This window comes from Schistocerca nitens, chromosome 1, assembly GCF_023898315.1.
Source record: "Schistocerca nitens isolate TAMUIC-IGC-003100 chromosome 1, iqSchNite1.1, whole genome shotgun sequence".
Taxonomy (NCBI): Eukaryota; Metazoa; Arthropoda; class Insecta; order Orthoptera; family Acrididae; genus Schistocerca; species Schistocerca nitens.
In genome coordinates, this window is record NC_064614.1 from 857,225,672 (window position 1) to 857,249,113 (window position 23,442).

A 23,442-nucleotide genomic window follows, 5' to 3' on the forward strand; every position below is an offset into this window, starting at 1 on the left:
CTCAATGCCGAGATGTGTGGCAGCGGTGATCTCCAACAATGGTGGCTACTGATTCTGGCAGGAACCACATGTCACAGACGTCTGTAAACGTAATCATTTGATACTTGGTCAACATTTTATCTACAAAATAAATTGTGTTGTGCTACCTCTTGTCTTTCTTGGTGTTGCATTTACGATGGCCAGCAGTGTAGTTTAAGCAGGAAGGCCATCATAAAATGTGCAACCGTAAACCAGTAACCACAAATATAAAACACATGGACTGTCTTTTATAATAAGAATGATCCTACTGCTGCTGCCCTTTTTTTATTTGTTTCAGGTACCTTGAAAGACATGCTGTTATAAAGTGAGACTACCTGTGTGTAAGATGGGGGTTTTTTGGGGGAAGAGACCAAACAGCAAGGTCATCTGTCTCATTGGATTAGGGAAGGACGGGGAAGGAAGTCTGCCGTGCCCTTTCAAAGGAACAATCCCGGCATTTGCCTGGAGCGATTTAGGAAAATCACGGAAAACCTAAATCAGGATGGTCGGACACGGGATTGAACTGTCGTCGTCCTGAATGAGAGTGTAAGATGGCACAGATTACTCGCACTGTATGGTGTACGCTACTGAAGTGTGATGGTGAACACACAATATTGTGAAAATTTGAAGATAAGCATGACTGTTGCGTTGTAACGAGTGCTAATATCCACGTTTCTGTTTTTAAAACAAAATAGTGATTGGTTTTGGTTATTTATCACAGAGTAATAATTGACATTTTGCTAAATTATGTATGTCTGTTTCATGTATCTTGTGTGCGTGCGCAAGCACGGGCGTGTGGGTTGGTTGGGATAAGGGACCAAACAGTGAGGTCATAGGTCCCATCAGATGGGGAAAGGAGGCGGGTTGTGCCCTTTCCAAAGAACCGTCCCAGCATTTGCCTGAAGCGAATAGGAAAATCGCAGAAAACCTAAATCAGGATGGCCGGAGGCGGGTTTGAACTGTCGTCCTCCCAAATGCGAATCCTGTGTGTGTGTGTGTGTGTGTGTGTGTGTGTGTGTGTGTGTGTGTGTGTGAGAGAGAGAGAGAGAACAGAAAACAGCTTATGGCTGTGTACACAACTTTTGTTTAACCCTTAAACTGAAACATCAGTCTCTCAGACCCCTCATTTATTTTAAATGAGGAGTGTGGCAGCACTGCAAAAAAGCACGGCTTCACTTTCCCAGTATCTTCGCCTCAATACTTGTCATGTATAAAGCAGTAGTCAACAATCAGTTCTGCTTCATAAGGGAAGACAAAGAGTATTGTTTAGAGAAGTGTGTGAAGTTGTGTGCCTGAGATACCGCACGTTTCTTATTACATACAAGAATTTGGTAGAGCGAATAGACCACATGTTTCTAATTACGACATATTCTGCTTTCAGTGGCTGTTATTTTATAGAGTCTTCTTTGGTGTGTGAATTTATGTAATATTTCAGGTATAACATGGATCGACTTTCTAAGAAGAGTCAACAATCAGTTGACTGCAGCTAATCCAGATTTGAATGCTTGGGTGCAAGTGCAGTTACGGGATTTAGATGAAGAGGAAAATAGGATCGATGATGACACATTTGACGATTCTGATGATGATCCAGATTTCAAGATAGGTGATAGTCACCATGAAACAGAGTGATGCTAGTGAAGAAAATGTTTTATTGGAAGAAGAGCCTGGAACAGTCTACACTACAGATAATACCTCGCAGTAAACACAGTACTTCTATGGTAAAAATAATTGCCAATGGGAACGTTCTGAGCCTATTATACCAGAGCACAACATTCTGAAAGGAGGTATGCCTGGCTTATCAGCCAGAAGTTGAAGTTTGTCCCAAAGTCCTATTAAATCTCAAATATGGGAGAATTTATTTGATGATGACACAATAGATGAAATAATTTTACATACAAATGTGAAACTGAATACAATAAGGGCAAAGTTGCAGGAAAAAACTAATCCATCCAATGGCAGAGATACTGACAACATCGAAATCAAAGCTTTTATAGGCCTTCTAGTGATGACATCAATATTCAAATCATCTTGTGAAGATATGCTGCCCATTTTCAAAAATGATCTGACCGGTCGTCCTGCATTTGTAGTGACAATGTCTGCAACGCGCTTTGAAATACCTCTAAGCATCCCGAGACTTGATGATGTGACCAGAGATGAAAGGAACAAGTCAGATCGCGCAGTTGCAATATCAAACATTGAGAAATTCATTTTCAATTCTCAGCTATTATACTGTGTAAAAGGCAACGTTACAATGGATGAAATGTTAGTACCAATCAGGGGAAAATGTCCTTTCCACATTTATATGCCTAGCAAACCAGCCAAATATGGCATAACAATTTTGTGCCCGGCAGACTCTGGAAGCACTTTCCTCTTCAATGCCTACATATATATTCAGGGAAAGATAGTGATGGATGTGGCTTGACAGAATAAGAGAAAAAGCTTGCCAACCCAACTCAGGCTGTTTTACATCTGTGCAAACCAACAGAAGGAAGTAACAGAATCATTACCACTGACAACTGGTTTACATCTATAGAACTCACTCGTGAGCTGAGCAAGAGAGGGCTAACATACGTAGGAGCGGTCAGAAAGAACAAACGCGAAATTCCCCAAGAGTTTTTGGCTGATAAAAGTAGACCAGATGGGTATCATTGTATGGATTCTCTGAGAATACAATACTGGTTTCATTTGTTCCTAAGAGAAACAAGGCAGTAATTCTTGTGTCTTCAATGCATCATTCCATTGAAAATGATACCATAAAAAATAAACCAGAAATTATTTGTTATTAAAATGCAACGAAATCTGCAGCAGATTTGCTCGCCATGAAATGTGCCAATTATTTGTCAAACAGACGTACAAGGCGCAGGCCAATGGCAGTCTTTTACACACTTCAAATATCAGTTGCATGGACAGTTCTGTTCTGTATTTGTGCTAAAGAGGAAACCCCCATGCTAACTCGTCTCAACTTCACCAAAAGTCTGGCCATGGAGCTGACAGAGTCACATCTAAGAAGATGCCTGGAAATTCAAAATTAACCTAGAAATATCAAGGAAATGATCCACAAAGTTCTAGGAGACACTCAGCAATCAAGCGAAGGTATACCAAGTGAGAGAATGGACAAAAGGAAGACATGTATGAAGTGCCCCGCATCCAAGAAGAGGAAAACTGCGTATAAATGCATCAAATGTGTTCACCCAGTTTCCCTGGAATGCAGCAAAAATATGTGTGTCGACTGTGCAAAAGAGATGCAATTTAATATTTCAGTTCAGTCGATTATCATCTTTTTTTTTACAATTTCTGCAATATTTTATTTATATTTAAGAATATAATTTCTGGTATAACTGTGGTGAAAATCTTGTGTAATCTGACACTGAATGACTGCATGTACTCTTAATATTTCGTGTTTATTTTATACGATTTAAACAACGAAGTTTTTATGTTGGCTGGAAAGTATTAAATTTACTTATAACATGAATTAACTGACTATCTGCTCGATTTCTGTCAACTTATGTGGAGTTCTGTGATATAAAATATTAGGTGGTCTGAGAGACCGCACTTTTCTAGTTACGCACATTTCATTTCAGAGAAGTTTTGGGTTAAAGGTTAAAATTATATGTACTAACTGGTTGGATTAAAAGAGGGGCGAAAGGGACCAAACTATGAGGTCATCAGTGCCTTGTTCCGAATAAAACCCAATAAAACAAATGAGACTGACAACTCAAAACAGAATGAAAGGAAAAATCACAAGAACGATGAAGGACAACAAACATGTAAATGGACAAAAGAGGACAAGAAAATCACAGAAACACAAGAAACGGGATGAAGATATTTAAAAAAAAAAAAAAAAAAAAAATCAGATTACCATGGCTGGCTGACCAAGAGAATAAAAAAGGAGAAGCCAGCCACTCTGAAACACATTAAACCCTCCACCCTAAAAGCACTAGGGTGGAGGACACAGAGGGACAAAGGACATGCACTAAAATTTAGATCAAATGAAATGTAAAACTAAATCAGCCGATGAGGTGTTGTCAGATAACATTAGTGGCAACGAGACCAGTAACCCAAGATTTCATCACTGGGCCGATGAAGTGGGACACTGCACCAGAATACGGGCCACTGTCAACTGGGCACCGCACCGACACTCAGGCGGTTCATCACGGTGCAGGAGGTAACAGCGGGTCACCCAAGCGTGGCCAATGCGGAGCCAGCAGAGGACAACTGATTCCCTGCAAGCGGCTCCCATGGAAGACTTCTACACATTCGTAGTCTCCATAATGACACACAGTTCGTTATATGTACTGTTATGCCATTCTGTCTCTCAAAGCCAAAAAACCCTACGGCATAAGTCAGAACACAGGTCAGGTTCATAGATGCCCATCTCCAGAAGCTGTTTCCGCGTAGCCTGTTTGGCCAGACTGTCGGCAAGTTCGTTGCCTGAAATGCTGACGTGTCCTTGGGTCCACACAAACACCACTGAACAATGGGACTGGTCCAGGGCATAGATGGACTCCTCGATGGACGCTACCAAAGGATGGCGAGGGTAGCGCTGATCAATAGCTTGTAGGCTGCTCAAGGACTCAGTACACAGAAGAAAAAATTCCCCGGAGCATGAACAGGTATACTGAAGTGCACGAGAGATGGCCACCGGCTATGCAGTGAATAAACTGCAGCCATCGGGCAAGGAATGCTGTTCAATATTTCCTCCATGGACATACGCCCATCAGCCATTGAACCATCTGTGTAAATCACTTCATTGCCTCGGTACAAGTCAAGAATCTAAAGGAAGTGTCGGCGGAGAGTGGCAGGAGTAACTGATTCCTTAGGGTCATGCGAAAGGTCCAGACAAATCAGCGGCCTATGTGCACACCATGGAGGTGTATGCGGACCAACCTAGATGGGAGGTGGTAAAGGGAAGTACTCCAGTTCAGACAGAAGGGATCGCATGCGAACTGCAGTCATTAGCCCTCGCCTGGACTTCCAATGCGGGAGATGAACTGCCGTGGGTGGAAAAAGGAGACGGTAATTCAGATGCGCAGGAAAGCTACGAATGTGTGCAACGTAACTGGCAAGCAGTTGTGCATGTCGGATATGCAATGGAGGGACTCCGGCCCCCACAAAGACACTGGTCACTGGACTCGTTCCAAAAGCTCCCGTCGCAAGGCGAACCCCACACTGTTGCACTGGGTCGAGTACACGTAATGCTGAGGGTGCCGCCAAACCATAAACCAGAAGCCCATAGTCAAGGTGGGATTGAACAAGGGCTTTGTACAGCTACAGCAGCATAGAGCAATCTACACCCCAGTTGGTGTTGCTCCGGCAGCAGAGGGCACTGAGATGCTGCCAGAACCTCGCCTTAAGCCGACGAAGGTGAGGTAGCAAAGTTAATCGAGTATCAAAAACCAGTCCTAAGAATCGATGTCTCCACTACAGTGAGCACATCGTCATGAAGGTAAAGTTCTGGTTCTGGAAGAACGGTACGATGCTGACAGAAGTGCACGACACGACTTAGCCACCGAAAACTGGAAGTCGTGGGCGAGAGCCGATGACTGCGCCTTGTGGGTGGCTCCCTGTAGATGCCGCTCAGCAACACCAGTACTGGTGGAGCAGTATGAAATGCAGAAGTCATCTGCATACAGAGAGGGTGAGTCTGGCAGCCCTACAGCTGACACTAGACTGTTAATGGCCACTAAAAATAGTGACACACTCAATACAGAACCCTGCGGGACCCCATTCTCCTGGATACGAACTATGGGAGGCATCAACTTGGACATAGAAAGTATGGAGTGACAGGAATTTCTGGATAAAAATCTGAAGTAGGCCTCAGAGACCCCACCCGTATAATGTGCCAAGCATATGTTGTTGCCAGGTGGTGTCATACAATTTTCATAAATCAAAAAAGAAGGCAACCAGGTGTTGGCATCTGGAAAAGGCTGTTCGGATGGCAGACTCTAAGGACACAACATTATCCGTGGCGTAAGGTGCCCTGACATGGAGCCAGTAGGCCAAGCGACTCCGGGACCTATCCCAACCGCCGACACACCATACGTTCTAACAGCTTACAAAGAACTTTGGTAAGGCTGATGCAGTGATAGCTATCCGCATCAAGTGGGTTTTTACCAGGTTTGAGCACTAGAATGGTGGTGCTGCCCCACCATAGCGATGGAAAGACCCCATTGCACCAGATCTGGTTGAAGATGATGGGGAAATGTCGCTTGTAGTCCGATGAAAAATGTTTAATCATTTGACTGTGGAACCGACCCGGCCCAGGAGCTGTGTCTGGGCAATGTGCAAGTGCGCTGAGAAGTTTCCACTCCATAAATGGGGCAGTATAGGGTTCACTGTGGCGTGTAGCGAACGAGAGGACTTTCTTTTCCATCCACCCTTTGAGGTTGCAAAAAGCTGATGCAGAGGCTCGAGCGTAGCACTCAGCAAAGTGCTCAACAATCGTTTTTGCATCGGTACATAGCACGCCATTGATGGTAATGCCAGGGACACCTGTTTGGGTCTGTTACCCAAACAGGATGTCTGATCTTCATCCAGACTTGGGAAGGTGACATATGGAACCCAATGGTCGACACATACCTCTCCCAGAACTCCTATTTCCGTCGTTTTATAAGCTGGAGTACTTGGGCACAGAGCTGCTTAAAGGCTATCATATGCTCTAGAGAGGGGTGTCACTTATGTTTCTGCAGAGCTCGCCAACGCTCTGCAATTGGATCAGCGACTTCCAGCTACCACCGAGGGTAACCTAAATAGCGAGGGATCGCATTTTCTGCCACAGAAATGATTGTGGTAGTCACCTGATCAACCATCACATTGATGTTACCCTGTGAGGGAGATTGAATGGTGACATCAGAGATGAAAGTTTCCCAGTCCACCTTGTTTAAAGCCCATCTGGGCAGGTGTCCATGGGCCTCACGCCAGGGCAGTGACAGGAATATGGGGAAGTGGTCACTATCACATAGGTCATCATGTGCTCTCCAGTGGATAGATGGGAGAAGTCCTGGGCAGCAAATTGATAAATCAATGGCTGAGTAACTACCGCAAGCCACACTGAAACGTGTGGCGACCCCAGTATTGAAGAGGCAGAGGTCGAACTGAGACAGTAAAGGGTTAGAGGAGTTGATTAATCAGTGCAGCTAGAACATTAAGGGGTACTGCACCATCTGGAGGAAGATATACGTTGCAGACAGTTTCACTACAGACCGAGTTTAAAACATAAATGCAAACTGCACCTGACACTACTATAGCCACTATGGTTAATGTAATATCCCTTACAGATGCGGTGGGCAGGGGTCCGCATTGCCGGGAACCAGGTATCCTGTAGGGCAATGTAGAAAGCAGGTGTAAAGCTTAACAGTTGCCTTAGCCCAGCCAGGCAGTGGAAAAAACCACTGCAATTCATTAAGGTCACCTGCTGCCAGCGACTTATTGCCTGAGCAGTATATATCCATTGTGTCTGAGGGTCCAGCTAGATCTAGTTCCTCAGCAGACACCAGAACCTCCACCCCATCCTCAGACGCAGAGCTTGTACGTAGCAGTGGTGAGGGTGCCACGACAAGTTCCTTGTTCTTGGGGTTCTTCTTTATGATTTCTCGTGCTGTTCCTTGGGTTTCCCTGGTTGGGAGGAGTTCACTGAATCAGTCTACGGAACTGAGGATGAGCGTAAAGCCCTACAACCAGCTGCTTTTGGGCTCTTCAGACACTGGTGGGGGTGATCTTTCCCACTAGCAGAAACCTGGGAAGAGAGTGACCCAAAGGGCCCCTTTCTATCGAGAGGAGCTGAAGAAGACTTATGCTTCTCTGGCTCAGAAGTGGGGACTAAAATTCCCAACGGTTGGGGGGTGTTGCTCCCAAAGTAGGTGGTGCAGGAGCAACAGGGAGGGAAGTTCACCGCCAACCCCCCCCCCCCACCCCGCCATCATCAAGGGGGCAGGTGTACTCTCCCAGTTCTGAGAGGTGACAGGAATTCAAGGAACTGATGGGGTGACAACTGTTCTCGTAGTTGCAGCATATGAGGTGTAGGGCAGTCGATCCAGGGGTCTTTTATTTCACGATTTTCCTCTCTTTCTATAAAATCCTGCAGTCTGGAGAGCAAGATGAATGATGCTCTCTGCAGGTGACACAGATGGGAGGTAGGCACATGGAGTATTGGGATGTGATTGTCCCCTGTAAGGTCTGAACTCCATTTTTTGAAAATTTTCCTGAAGAGTGAGCCAATTGGAGAAGGGCACCTTACGTGGTGCATTGTGTCCATCATGCCTTGATATCTTTAGCCCACTGTCTCATCGTCGCACTGCAGTCCAGCTTATTCTCCATCTCTTGGGCGAGGACACCTTCCTGGATGCATTTTTCATCACGCACTATGCAGTGTCTCTTTTTGCACCTACGATGAGCATGGACTTCTTTGCACCTCATATCCAGCACAGTAGCCAGTCTGTTGTGGTGGGGCTGCCATGTTCCCTGTTGGTTGTAGCCCCCTGATCACACAGGGATCACTCTGCTGATGCCTGTGCTGTTAATGCCCCATGTATGCCAAGAAATAGATGGCCGTGATCCTGGAGCATCGGGACTCCCAGCAATAGCCATCCTACCAGGTGGTCTTTGCTGCGGCTGAGTGGCGCCCATGGGGAGGGCCCCTGATTGGAGTGGGTGGCACCAAGGCAGATGTGTGATGAAGCGTACCACGTCATCACTTACTGGTGATCAAACACCACCTGTCTCTAAGCGTTCCAAGTATCAGTATAATGCAAGAAAGTATGACCCTAAATCATTCCCCTCCCTGGCCACACCATTGGAATGCCAGGCAAAGGATGGCAGCGATCCTTATTCACCCCAGTACCTCATATGTATGAGAACAGATGGGGACTCCTTTGTTTTGACGAAGCCACAGTTTTTTGTAGAGCATTTAGAGGAAAAGTTTGGATAGGTGGAGGGCTTGTCCAAAATGCGATCTGGGTTAGTCTTGATAAAAACAGCATCCTCTGCCCAGTCACTGACTTTACTCACTTGTAACAAATTGGGGAATGTTTGTTACCATCACGCCACATAAGAGCTTAAATATGGTCCAGGGTATTATATTCCACAGTGACCTACTTTTGCAGTCTGACGATGGGTTGCGCGCCAATTTAGAGCCGTGAGGTGTTCATTTCGTCTGGCACGTCCATTGGGGTCCAAGCGATAACCAGGTTGCCACCGGTGCCTTCATCTTGGCCTTAGAGGGTGATATTGCCTGAGAAGGTCAAGGCGATGGTCTACTGCTGTGATGCCAAGCCATATATACCTCCCCCAGCGCGGTGCTTAAGTGTTGCAAGTTTGGCCATATGTCTTCCTGCTGTACTGCCAGCCCCACCAGTCGAGATTGTGGACATCCATCACATCCCAATACCCCATGGGGGACTGGAATTCGATAGTAGGAAAAGGAAGAAAAGGGAAAGTAGTAGATGAATAAGGATTGGAGGAAGGGGGGGGGGGGGGGAGGGATGAAAGAGGAAGCCATCTGGCAGAATTTTGAACAGAGCATAGCTAACACTTGGTTTAATAATCAGGAAAGAAGGACATACATGTGGAAGCAGCATGGACTCGCTGGAAGGCTTCGGATAGATTATATAATGCTAAGACAGAGCAGAGGTTTAGGAACCAGGTTTTAAATTGTTAAACATTTCCAGGGACAGATGTGAACTTTTACCACAGTTTATTGGTTATGAACCGTAGATTAAAAATGAAGAAACTGCAAAAAGGTAGGAATTTAAGGAGATGGGACTTGGATAATCTGAAAGAACCAGAGGCTGTACAGCATTTCAGAGACAGCATTAGGGAACGGTTGACAAGAACAGGGGACCATCACATAAAGGCCAAATCATGTTTGACTCATTTTAGCCACCTCTTACGACAGGAAGGAATACCTTGGGCCTCTCCAAATCCCCAGACCGGTGGGGTGGGGGGGCAGCCTTTTCAGTACTTGCAGGGGCAACAGACTGGATGATTGACTGAACTGACCTTGTAACATCAACCAAAACAGCATATCTGTGCTAGTACTGCGAACGGCTGACAGCAAGAGGAAACTACAGCCGTAATTTTTCCCCAAGGGCATGCAGCTTTACTGTATGGGTAAATGATTGCATCCTCTTGGGTAAAATATTTCAGAGGTAAAATAATCCCCCATTTGGATCTCTGGGAGGTGATTCCTTAGGAGGGCGTAGTAGTTACCAGGTGGAACAAAACTGTGGATTTACAGATTGGAGCATGGAATGTCACATCCCTTTATCAGTCAGGCAGGTTAGGAAATTTAAAAAAGGGAAATGGATAGGTTAAAGCTACATACAGTGGGAATTAGTGAAGTTCAGTGACAGGATGAACAAGCCTTCTTGTCAGGTGAGTGCTGGGTTATAAAGACAAAATCAAACAGGGGTAATGCAGGAGTAGGTTTAATAATGAAAAAGATAGGAACACAAGTAAGCTACTATGAATAGCATAGTGAACACATTATTGTAGCCAAGACAGACATGAAGACCAGGCCTACCACATTCGTAAAAGTTTATATGCCCCCCACAGATGAAGAGACTGAAGAAGTGCATGACAAGATAAAAGAAATTAGATAGTGAAGGACATGAAAATTTACAATACAAGAAGAATGGGTAACTTTGGAAGAATGGGTAACTTTGAGTGAAATAGTCGAGGCAGAAGTGGATGAAGTAGGTAAAAAGACAAGGGCTTATAGAAATCCTTGGGTAACAGAAGAGATTGAATTTAATCGATGAAAGGAGAAAATATAAAAATACAGTAAATGAAGCAGGCAAAAAGGAATACAAAGGTCTCAAAAATGAGATAGACAGGAAGTACAAAATGGCTATGCAGGGATGGTTAGAGGGCAAATGTAAGATGTAGAAGCTCACATCACTAGGGGTAAGATAGATACTACAAACAGGAAAATTAAAAAGACCTTTGGAGAAAAGAGAACCACTTGTATGAATAACAGGAACTAAGATTAACCAGTTCCAGGCAAAGAAGGGAAGGCAGGAAGGTGAAAGGAGTATATAGAGGCTACATAGAAGGGCACTGTGCTGGAGAGCAATATTATGGAAATGGAAGAGGTCGTAGATGAAGATGAAATGGGAGATATGATACTGCGTGAAGAATTTGACAGCACTGTGAAAGACTTAAGTGAAAAGAAGGCCCCATGAGTAGACAACATTCCATCAGAGCTACTGATAGCCTTGGGAGTGCTAGCCCTGACAAAACTCTACCACCTGGTGAGCAAGACGTACAAGACAGGCGAAATACCCTCAGACTTCAAGAAGAATATAATAATTCCAATCCCAATAAATCAAGTGTTGACAGGTGTGAAAATTACCAAACTATCAGTGTAATAAGTCACGGCTGCAAAATACTAACACAAAGTCTTTATACACGAATGGAAGACCTGTACAAGCCAACCGCGGGGGAATATCACTTTGGATTCCGTAGAAATGTTGGAACACGAGGCGACACTGACCCTACGACTTATCATAGAAGATAGATTAAGGAAAGGCACACCTAGACTTCTAGCAATTGTAGACTTAGAAAACACTTTTGACAATGTTAACTGGAATGCTCTCAAATTATGAAGGTGGCAGGGAGCAAAAGGCTATTTACAATTTGTACAGAAACCAGAAGCGGTTGTAAGAGTCAAGAGGTATGAAACGGAAGCAGTGGTTGGGAAGGGAGTGAGGCAGGCTTGTAGCCTATCTCCAATGATGTTATTCCATCTGTATATTGAGCAAGCAGTAAAGGAAACAAAAGAAAAATTTTAAGCAGGAATTAAAATCCATGGAGAAGAAATAAAAGCTCTGAAGTTTGCCTATGACATTATAATCCTGTCAGAGACGGCAAAGGACCTGAAAGAGGAGCAGAACAGAGTGGACAGTGCCTTGAGAGGAGGATATAACACGAATATCAACAAAAACAAAATGAGCATAATGGAATGTAGTCAAATTAAATCAGGTGATACTGAGGAAATTAGATTAGGAAATGAGACAAAGTAGTAAATGAGTTTTGCTATTTGGGGAGCAAAATAACTGTTGATGGTCGAAGTAGAGAGGATAGTACACTGGCATTGGCAAGGAAAGCGTTTCTGAAGAAGAGAAATCTGTTAACATTCAGTAAAGATTTAAGTGTCAAGAAGTCCATTCTGAAAGTATTTGTATGGAATGCAGCTATATATGGAAGTGAAACATGAATGATAGTTTAGACAAGCAGAGAATAGAAGATTTCAAAATTTGGTGCTACAGAATAATGCTGAAGATTAGATGGGTAGATCACATAACTAATGAGGAAGTACTGAATAGAACTGGGGAGAAGAGAAATCTGTAGTACAACTTGAATAGAAGAAGGGATTAGATGGTAGGAAACATTCTGAGGCATAAAGGGTTCACCAATTTAGTATTGAAGCAAAGTGTGGATGGTAAAAATTGTAGAGGGGAAACCAAGAGTTGAATACACTAACCACATTAAGAAGTATGTACGTTTCAGTAGTTATTTGGAGATAAAGGGGCTTGTACAGGACAGATTAGCACGGCAAACTGCATCAAACCAGTCTCTGAACTGAAGACCACAACAGCACAACAATAGGTGAAACTTTCGAGCACAAATATGTCAACGAATTTTCAGATTCGATGGAAGTATCAGTTAAACGGATAATATTAGCCAGAGTGTCACCTACAATTTTGTATTAAGCACAATGTCATTTGTGGTGGTTCCAGCACTGGTGCATGCAGCCAGTGCTACCTTCCCCTCACCACCACTCATCACCTCGTCAGCCATAATACAGGGGCACAGCCATTCCCGACAGCCATCACGCCAATCGTGAACTTACCGTGGACAAACAGTATATGTAACAGTATGTTTATTAGAATACTAAATCACGAATGCCAAATTACTTCAAATTACTCAGATTATGCAGGGACAATGGTAGCTTACAAAAATTCTCAAAAACACAAGATTATTTGCGTTGATATACAGTGACATTCAGAAGTCATGTATTACATAGTTTACATAACCAAAGCAGTTGTACCGTTAACTTACAAAAATATAATTTTGGAAGCATTCAAAAATTCTCAAAGATTATCTACTTTCACATATTTGTCACATAATTATACACACATGAAAAAAGTTCTGCATCACCTTGGTTCTGGGATTTCCAGAACCTATATAGAAAATTGGAATAGAGATCAACATAAAAATCATTTCACCCTTTTTACTGCTCATGAAAACCACACATTGCATGTTGTACACCAAGCAGCGAGACCTTCATAGGTGGTGGTCCAGTGTGTTGTACACACTAGTACCTCTAATACCCAGTAGCATGTCCTCTTGCATTGATGCATGCCTCTATTCGTCTTGGCATACTATCCACAAGTTCATCAAGGCACTGTTGGTCCAGATAGTCCCACTCCTCAATGGTCACTCAGCGTAGATCCCTCAGAGTGGTTGGTGGGTCACGTCGTCCATAAACTGCCCTTTATTCCAGGCATATTCGATACAGGTCATGTCTGGAGAACATGCTGGCCACTAGTCGAGCAATGTCAATAACCTGAAGGAAGTCATTCACAAGACGTGCATGATGGAGGCGCAAACTGTCATCCATGAAGACTAATGTCTCGCCAATATACTGTTTCTATGGTTGCACTATCGGTTGGAGGATGGCATTCACCTACCATACAGCCATTACGGTGCCTTCTATGACAACCAACGGCGTATGTCGGCCCCACATAATGCCACCCTAAAACAGCAGGGAACTTCGACCTTGCTGCACTCGCTGGACACTAAGGCATTCACCTTGACCGGCCTGCCTCCAAACACATCTACAACGACTGCCTGGTTTGAAAAGAATGTGATGCCAATCCTGAGTGGTCCATTCAGCATGTTGTTGGACTCATCTGTACCACACTGTGTGGTGTCATGGCTGCGAAGATGGACCTTGCCATGGACGTCAAGAGTGAAGTTGCGCATCATGCAACCTATGGCACACAGTTTGAGTCTTAACACGACATCCTGTGGCTGCACACAAAGCATTACTCAACATGGTGGTGTTGCTTTTAGGGTTCCTCCAAGCCATAATCCATAGGAAACAGTCATCCACTGCAATAGTAGCCGTATCTCCTCCATGTCCGAACAACATTGCTTTGGTTCACTCTGTGCAGCCTGGACATTCCCCTTGTTGAGAGCCATTCCTGGCACTAAGTAACAATGCGGACGCAAACTAACCGCGGTATTGACGCGTCTGGGCATGGTTTAGCTACAGACAACATGAGCCATGTACCTCCTCTCTGATGGAATGACTGGAACTGATCAGCTATCGGACCCCCTGCATCTAATAGGTGCTGCTCATGCATCGTTGTTTACATCTTTGGGTGGGTTCAGTGACTTCTCTGAACAATCAGTGACTGTGTCTGTGATATAATATCCACAGTCAATGTGTCTTGAGGAGTTCTGGAAATCAGGGCAATGCAAAACTTTTTTTGACGTATGTGCAATGAAATTAAAGAACGATGACAGACTACTGTTGCTGAAGATTTTATAAGGGCACAATTAAGTTTAAGCCTTCAATAGACGACAAGCAGTTTCTCACAGCACTCACGAATGTTTGAAATTTTGCAATATCACAATACAGGTGGATATTGATACAATCAATGAAAGATTATGCAGAAGCAACATGAACAGTAAAATATGTGAACCTAGAACTTCAAAATGGGACACGAATCTTCACACACGGTCTCTCACAAAGGAAAATTCCAACATCAGCTTTCATCTATAAACAAACATGCGTATTACAGGGACTTTTCACTCAGCTGTTTTAGTGCACCCTACACTGCTGTGTCAAAGAAGAAGTGTGAGCTTATCTCAGGAAAAATCACTATTGTGTAGCACCGACAAGCCAGTTCTGTCTTTTGCAGCTAACAATGAAATTTTTGCAATATATGTTTCCTGTTTCAAATCTGAATTTTATGTTCACATTCAAAAGAGCGCTACCAGAGTAGTCTAGTATGACATTTGTTTTACCAAAATGTATTAATTGTCACAATGAATCACGAAGAATAACCAGTGCTCTTATTCTATGTTCCTGACTCCAGCAGCAACCGACCAACGTGTTTCAACGTGTTATGGTAATAACGATCAGAGAGGGCCAGGGCAATGCTGGAGTATTGGTTATTCTTGTTTTACTGTCCCTGCTAATACATAAACAAATATCTCACTAGACTAATCTGGAACAGCTCTTTGGATGGGTACATAAAATTCCACTTTAAGAATCATCGATGCTGGCATCACATGGAAGACATGAATAGCAGTATTTGTTTGGAATGACTGCAGTTACCCCCTGCAAAAACAAAAGGGCAAACATCTGCATGCATGCACGCGAACACTCTCTGTGACACTCCAGAGTATACACAAAATTAAGCGCATGTTCGATGCGGCATTGTTTAAAAATTTCAATGTAATCAGTGAAGAACTTCTGGAACCTTAAGATTTTGAACAAATGAACGTTTGCTTCTACAAAGATAAAAATGTAAACACGCCTGCTTGATCAAAATATGAAATCTCAGTTTCTCTTCAATTGTTTTAAAAATTTTGGCAACTTCGCATTTGTATTCCTGCATGTTGTTAATACATGTAAGAGGCCTATACAAATAAATATGTAAAATATAAAAAACATTGAGATGGAGAGATGGGTGGCAGGAAATTGACATACATAGCAGAAAAGAGGGGATGAACAGAGGAGGAGCTGGAGAGAGGGGGTGGGAGGGAATATGGACACAGAAAGGAACAAGAATATGGACAGAGAGGGAGGGAGGGAGGGGGGACACAGCAAGGAGAAAGAGATGATCTCACATTTCTTGTTCCATTTAACCAGAGTCACAGTAACATGATAGGGAAGAGCTAGTTGGAAATAAAAATAATCTTGACAAAGATTTAAAGTCACTTTGTGTCAGCAAAGCATCCACTATTCAGGAACACACATTTTCAATGACTCATCAGCAGCCATAAAAAGTTTAACAACAAATAATGTTCAGTTTAGACAAGAAACAAAGGATTTATTGGTGGGCAGAACCACCTACTCCACTGACGAACTTCTTATTAGAAGTGACAAATGTGTGTTTTATTTATAATATAAAATAATATGAGTGTTACGTACAATATGATTTCCACACAACTTTAGTGCACTAATGCAATCAATGTAAATAAATGCTGCAAAATGATTTTCCATTTGATGATTTATGGCTACAACAGCCTAATAATTATCATACGCATCGAAATGTATTGAACTTTTATATTTTTGTGACAAATTTATTATTTTAAAATGAAATAATGATGACATGTTCCATGGTTTTGAGGGCCATTAAACTTGGCATCTGTGGAAGGTAAGTCAGCATCCCATTACCCCCCCTCCCCCTTAATACTTACTGTGTATTTTTGTTTTCTGGTATGTTCTACATCCTGGAATATCCCCTCACTACGGGTATAGTGAAATAAAATGTACATCTAATTACATAACCTAGTGTTTGTTTGTAGACACAGGGTTTTGAATTGTTGATTCAATATGAAGGTGATTTCCAATTACATAACGCAAAGATGTGCTTTTGAATGTGATTATTCCTCACACCAAAAATCTTAAGATTAAAAAGGAATTCCTTCATGAAAATTGCTGATGTTTTCAGCACCAGTGGCACTGACACTGAAAAAAAATGCCATCACTGATGTCATACATGTAAAGAAAAAGCAACATAGAAGAGAAAAACAGGCCAGGCAATAGCAGTGAATCAGTTTAGAAATGATTACGGTTTTTTGTTTTTCAATAGCTGCAGTTAATGAAGTACATGAAGCAACAAAAAATGAGAAATTCAATGGACACTTAAATAAAAGTTTATGTTTACTTAACTTTCTCTGTATTCTGTGCTAAACATTTCAGTCAAGGTGCAGTGACAGCACAAATAACTGACAGCTGTACATCTGTATGTGAGTTTATTCTGCAACTCTGAAGGAAGATTTGTTCAGAACTTAGCAGTGTGTATCAATGACTTCACTTGTCAGCTTTATGGTGAGTTGCTACCTTTACAATTCCCCCCCCCTTTTTTTTAAAAACAGCAAGACTGATTAACTGTTGATATTGTACCCATCATTTAGGATTAACTACAATCAAGAATGTGAAAATTGTATAATAAACATAATGTAATTATCTTTATGAAATTATTATGTCCTTCAATCTGTGAACCACATCTTTCAGGCACTACTTACAACATGTATTATTTTGAAACAGAACAAATACAAAGTACTGAAATGAATATTCAGTTAAAAAAGATTAACAGCAAGACTCTCATTTAATTCACCTTCCTGAGATCTGTGTTCCTTTTTTATACCACAACAGTCACCAGAATTTCAAAGTACCATGACATTCTAATGAAGGTAGGGAACCCAGAGTCATTTCCATACAGTTTTCACATCAAGTGATTCCTGCTATATAGTAAGTTTTTACACAGAGTATGCCTTTCACTTCATTCACCAATTTCGATGCCTTATACTTCATCTGTTCATACAGATGGGTTTTATTAAACTATTCTCCTCACACTGTATTCTATAGCAAACAGTTTCGGTGCTCTACAACAAATGTTTGCAATGAAGGTTGGCTGTAATCATCACACACTGGACTCCATACCCCTTGCGTTTTTTATAGTTTCCGTTCTGTATACATACATAATATGCATCACTCAGACCTGTCCTATATAGCTTTTCTGAATTTACCTTGCAGTTTTAGTTTCTATCACGAAAAGTCCATGAAACTGGTTCTATACCAAAGTGTGTTAAATATGAGCAGTCTCTTGCCACAACCTTAATTTCCCCATGTATCCTAGCGTCGTCGTCTAAAATGCAAGTAAATGGCAAATATACCCACCTCTATTCCGTGGTATTCTTCTGTTACACTTTCATCTCTTCTTGCAACTGGGTAGTTAAATTTCATTCTTCGTAATGAAGGCTCTCTTGAGGAGTGCCGAGGTTTCTGAAAACGTGAGAAGTAAGCTTTACTTTCCGTTTATTAACACAGCGTCAAGTGGCTCACTGCGGCACAACCAAGATAACTCAAAAAGTTGTCTTAGAATGTCAGAATACCACAGTTTGCAGGCACTAAAACTAATTATGCCCACCTTACAGATATCTAAAACTTGAGACTGTCGACTCACTTCTGCGTTAGCCGTATCAGTTTTATACTTGCGGAAGCCAGATACAGTTGCGCTTATCTCCCGTATGGTCAGATAGGGCGCATATATTCGACAAGACTTAACTACTTTTGATAACAGTACCATACTCTTACCTTTATTTATTATTTCATAGATCACTACTCCCAGCAGAGATGTCTACCTTGTAAACTTTATTTACCTGTTATCCAGAGATCTACCTGTAGTACCATTGCTCCCTGACTTGTGTACACACTGTGACTTACAAGATCATTGCCCTAATTTACGAAAGCGGGAAAATTGAATCATTCTCCTTCGTTAGATATTTCAACAATTGTTTGGGCATCGTTTGTAAATATGTAGATTGCCTATATTCATTAATGTTCCTTCGATGCTTGACATTAATGCAACGTTATGTAATTTCTCAGTGACACTCATGCTTCGAATATAGCTGTCACGCATGAAAGATAAGATAAGAATTGACAGGTCTTGGATACCACGGTACCTAATGCGTTATTACAAAATTTGTGCTTCTTACGTTTGTTTTAGAATTGGCGTCTACAAGAATGGCCAACTTTATTAAAGGAGTTCAATTTTACTTTCTCATGTTGCTCATCCCAAGAGCCTATTTTACAGTGCTCGATGGTTACTGTCCTTATTATTGTCGGTGTTACATGTGGGAGAATATGAAAGCAGCGAACTGTGTGAACCAAAATATAATTACTGTTGATATTAGCATACCCCGTCAAACAGAAGCATTAGATGTATCAAACAACTTTATAAGAAGAATAGAGGATCACGTTTTCAAGGTGAACATATAAGTCTACATTACGAACAAAATGTAGTAAATTGCCAATAATAATACAGTAATATAAGGATGATTTGCAGAAATCCTGGCTGAACAATCACTAAGTATTATAATGTATTTTCTTATTTTTAAGAAACATTGACATTGTTTCATTACAGATTAGACATGTTTAATATATGTTTCAGAAACAAGGAATAACTTCCCTAGAGTACCTTAATGTGAGTGGCAATCACATTAAGTATATTGAAATGAATGCCTTCAGTGGACTAAACAAACTACAAATTCTAGATCTATCAAAGAACCATTTGCACTACCTGTTTGTTAAAACATTTGACGTGCTTGACAGTTTGAGAGCTCTCTATATGTCTGGAAACAAATTCAGTAAATGGACGTGGGAGCTGCATTTGAATTCACTTAAGGTACGGAACCACTCTGGCCTCAGCCACAGGCTCTTTCGCACATGTAGTAATAATTTAGAGTTTTATAGTTGATATGGAGTGTAACCATAGTTTTTAAGCATGACTGAAGTTGTAAGCTTTCATAAACATGTTTGTAACTGTTTTATCATCACCACCATCTTCTTCGTGCATTAGGCCCTTTGACCCTTTGTGAACTCTTAACTTTATCATTTAATCTTCTCTTTAGTGCCGGCCGCGGTGGCCGAGCGGTTCTAGGTGCCTCAGTCTGGAACTGCGCGACTGCTACAGTCGCAGGTTTGAATCCTGCCTCGGGCATGGATGTGTGTGATGCCCTTAGGTTAGTTTTCAGTAGTGAGTCATTCCATGTCAAATCAACACACCTATTTTACCACACCGTCTTAGATTTTGCTGAAAGTTGGTATACTTATAGTGGGCACTGAGACTAAGAAAAATACCAAATTTCAATTTTTTATCTCAAACCATTCCTGAAATATGGCTATGTAAACTTTTCAAAAACCAGCCAAAAATGTGTGAATGGACTTTTTTAAAAATTGTCCTAGGAGCTGCCCTAATTGAGCTAGAGAACTGGGAAAGGTGTCATTTTGCAGCATTTTGCATGCTCTTGCCAGGTATATAGAACAAAACATAGCTTCTAATTAATAACCTTTTTCAGAATGCTAATTAATATTTTGATTTAATTTTAATTTTTTTACAAAAAGTACATAATTGAAAATTTTCAAAATATTTCCATAACTACTTCATACTGTTGTAAATCACATGGAAAAATATAAATCTGGGATGATGATGGGTTCATTGTTAAAAAAAAAATATTCCGGACTCTTGTTTTTCACTAACGGCCTTAGTTTGACCAAACTGACATTTAACAAACAGGAATTTCTTTAAAATATACTGAAAGGTAAGTAAAAAATGTATTAGAAGTATCAAAACATCACCTTATTAAAACAAAACTAATCAGCATATTTTATAATTAAGTTGATTGCTTATTTTAATTTCATACAACTTCACTAACGGTATATTAACCGATATAACAAAAACAAGAAATTGAGCATTTAACTACAAACTGAAATAAAGTATGAATAAGTACAAGTATTTACACAATAGTTCTGGTCCATGATGTTTGAAATGGAACTATTAAACAAATTAAATACATAATGCTTGTTTTTGAGTAACAGGTATCTGTACATAGCTAAATTTAACACAATAGGTATTAACAATAATTTTGAAACAACTTTCTATAAAATATGCATTAATACTAACCTGAGACAAAAATTAAGTTTTGAATTCAAAGCAGTTTCCCAATAAATTGTCTTGGAACTTCACATATTACATTTTAATAAAGCTGACTGGGTTTGGTTCACATCACTTTCATTAAGAATGTATGTTCTCCCTGTTGGAGTAAATGGATTCACTTTTGTGAGAACATCCACAACTGACACCCACAGGACATCTGCATGTGCAGGATAAGAGAATGACTTAGCTGGTCCACATGGATGAAGAAAAGTTATTTCCACTTCATCAAGTTCTTCGTTTTTTTCTAAAATTTACCCAAGCCACCAGTTTCTGCCATATACAGTGGTGACATAGCCTGATACATCTTGTAACTTCAGTTTGTCTGGTGTAGTTACTTCCCTCTCCCAACTCTGCATATCACCTGAGAAGTATTTGACTATTAAATTTGATGTAGTGTTGGGAATGAAAGCGTGAAATTGCTGTGTTCCTTTGATTGTCAATGCCTCTTCAAGTCGGCTTTTTAAGAATATTTCTGAAGCAGCGTAGACTTCTTGAGTGGAATATGCAAAATCAACATTTGTGATATTATCTACTGTCCACTCAAATACCAGACCAGTATCAGTTGCAAAGTGATTTAGAAAAGATTGCTTTATGGTGTGGCAGGTGGCAGTTGACGCTAAATAACAAAAAGTGTGAGGTGATCCACATGAGTTCCAAAAGAAATCCGTTGGAATTCGATTACTCGATAATAGTAAAATTCTCAAGGCTGTCAATTCAACTAAGTACCTGGGTGTTAAAATTACGAACAACTTCAGTTGGAAAGACCACATAGATAATATTGTGGGGAAGGCGAGCCAAAGGTTGCGTTTCATTGGCAGGACACTTAGAAGATGCAACAAGTCCACTAAAGAGACAGCTTACACCACACTCGTTCATCCTCTGTTAGAATATTGCTGCGCAGTGTGGGATCCTTACCAGGTGGGATTGACGGAGGACATCGAAAGGGTGCAAAAAAGGGCAGCTCGTTTTGTGTTATCACGTAATAGGGGAGAGAGTGTGGCAGATATGATACGCGAGTTGGGATGGAAGTCATTAAAGCAAAGACGTTTTTCGGCGCGGCGAGATCTATTTACGAAATTTCAGTCACCAACTTTCTCTTCCGAATGGGAAAATATTTTGTTGAGCCCAATCTACATAGGTAGGAATGATCATCAAAATAAAATAAGAGAAATCAGAGCTCGAACAGAAAGATTTAGGTGTTCGTTTTCCCCGCACGCTGTTCGGGAGTGGAATGGTAGAAAGATAGTATGATTGTGGTTCGATGAACCCTCTGCCAAGCACTTAAATGTGAATTGCAGAGTAATCATGTAGATGTAGATGTAGAAGGCAAAGGTTCAGGAAGTTTTTCTTATTTTTATACTGAGTGGCAGAACTGTCAGAATAATAGTATATCTTTTTTGGAATCTTTTGAAATTTGTTAGATATGAAATTAGCTTCTTTTGAAAGGTGTAAACTGCATTTGTATTGTGCTCCAGGCAATCAGAAACAATGACAAAGCTCATATGCTCCTCCAGGCAATCAGAAACAATGACAAAGCTCATATGCTCAATTTTGTCTTCCTGTTTGTAATATATAACAAAAGGATGAATGGTAATCTGTTGTCTTGTCCAGTGGAAACTCTGAGCTTCATCTTGTAGAACTATACTATAATTTTCTGAAAAATCACATATGACAACAAATTCAGATTCCATAAGGCTTTCTCTTGTGGAGTTAAGGTATGTTCGTTGTTGCTTGGCAATGAAGTCATGCCGAATCAAAGTCGACATCTTACTACAAAATAAATCTATGAATTCTTCAGAAGTTTTCTGAACAATTTCCAGATTACATTGGTCAACTGACATCCACTGTCGGAACTGAACTTGTTCAATTAAGTTTTCATGAAAAGAGTCTTTTAAAATTTTACGTATGACAGTTTCTCCTGGGCAGTATTCACAGTTTCCCATGTTGCAATCAACTGATGATGGGTTGCAAAGCATTTTTGCAATGCACTGCTTATAATTGTTTAAGCTGCTGTTTGTTACTGTATTTAGTTTGGCATTTTCTATCATTAATTTTATGTTTTGGTGAGTTGTGCTCATGCCGACAGTGTGTGTGCCTCTCCGACCAGCTAATACACAATGTTTTGGTCTCAACTCAGCAAATTTAGAGAAACCTATTTTTATGTTAGGAAACGTGTCTTTAAAATGCTTGTAAGCTTCTTTAAGGTTACACAAAATAAGTCTTTTTTATATTTTTGTTTTATTTCCACTTGTTTCTGTAATTGTCACACAATCTTTAATACCTGGCGTTGCTCTGCTAACTTCATCATTTTCATAAAATGAATGTACAGTTTTGACAGTTTCTGTTGGTAAACACTTCCCTGGTTTTGGGTTTGGACCTTCCATGAATCCTTTCTCTTTCAAAATTTTTTTGGACTGCCGAACAATGTAGTTAGGAGCATTAAATTCCCTCATTATTTTCCTGACACTCCACTTTTCAGGTAAACTTGTAAGAATCATTAGTTTTTTTGCTTTACTTATAGAATTTTTAAAGTTTCTTTTAAGATTTTCAAGAATGGATTCATCAGTATCAGTATCTGACGAAGAAGTTTCAGGAGCAACAAAAAGTTTACGTGTCATTGATGAGATTTTCTTCACTTTTGATTTGGCTTAATGCCTAGATGTTAGTTTTCTCTTGTCAATTG

At 41.0% G+C, this 23,442-nt stretch overlaps 2 protein-coding genes across 5 annotated transcripts in view; one reads left to right on the top strand and one right to left on the bottom strand.

Annotated features, from left to right (window-relative positions):
* Positions 1–18,549, bottom strand: part of LOC126263371 (prolyl endopeptidase) — a 106,054-nt gene extending 87,505 nt beyond the window's left edge. Inside the window, exons 1-2 of one of the 4 annotated variants that reach the window (XM_049960488.1) lie at positions 18,424–18,549; positions 17,942–18,046 (exon numbers count right to left, since the gene is read on the bottom strand). In XM_049960488.1, the coding sequence (XP_049816445.1) occupies positions 17,942–18,007 (66 nt within the window). In that variant the 5' untranslated portion in view covers positions 18,008–18,046; positions 18,424–18,549. The other 3 variants (XM_049960474.1, XM_049960466.1, XM_049960480.1) reach the window with 3 other exon arrangements.
* A 99-nt stretch (positions 18,550–18,648) lies between these two features.
* LOC126263400 (amphoterin-induced protein 1-like) overlaps positions 18,649–23,442 on the top strand; it is a 36,475-nt gene continuing 31,681 nt past the window's right edge. The window contains exons 1-2 of the mRNA XM_049960498.1: positions 18,649–19,030; positions 19,215–19,448. Of these exons, the coding sequence (XP_049816455.1) occupies positions 18,788–19,030; positions 19,215–19,448 (477 nt within the window). The 5' untranslated portion in view covers positions 18,649–18,787. The remainder of the gene's footprint in view (positions 19,031–19,214; positions 19,449–23,442) is intronic.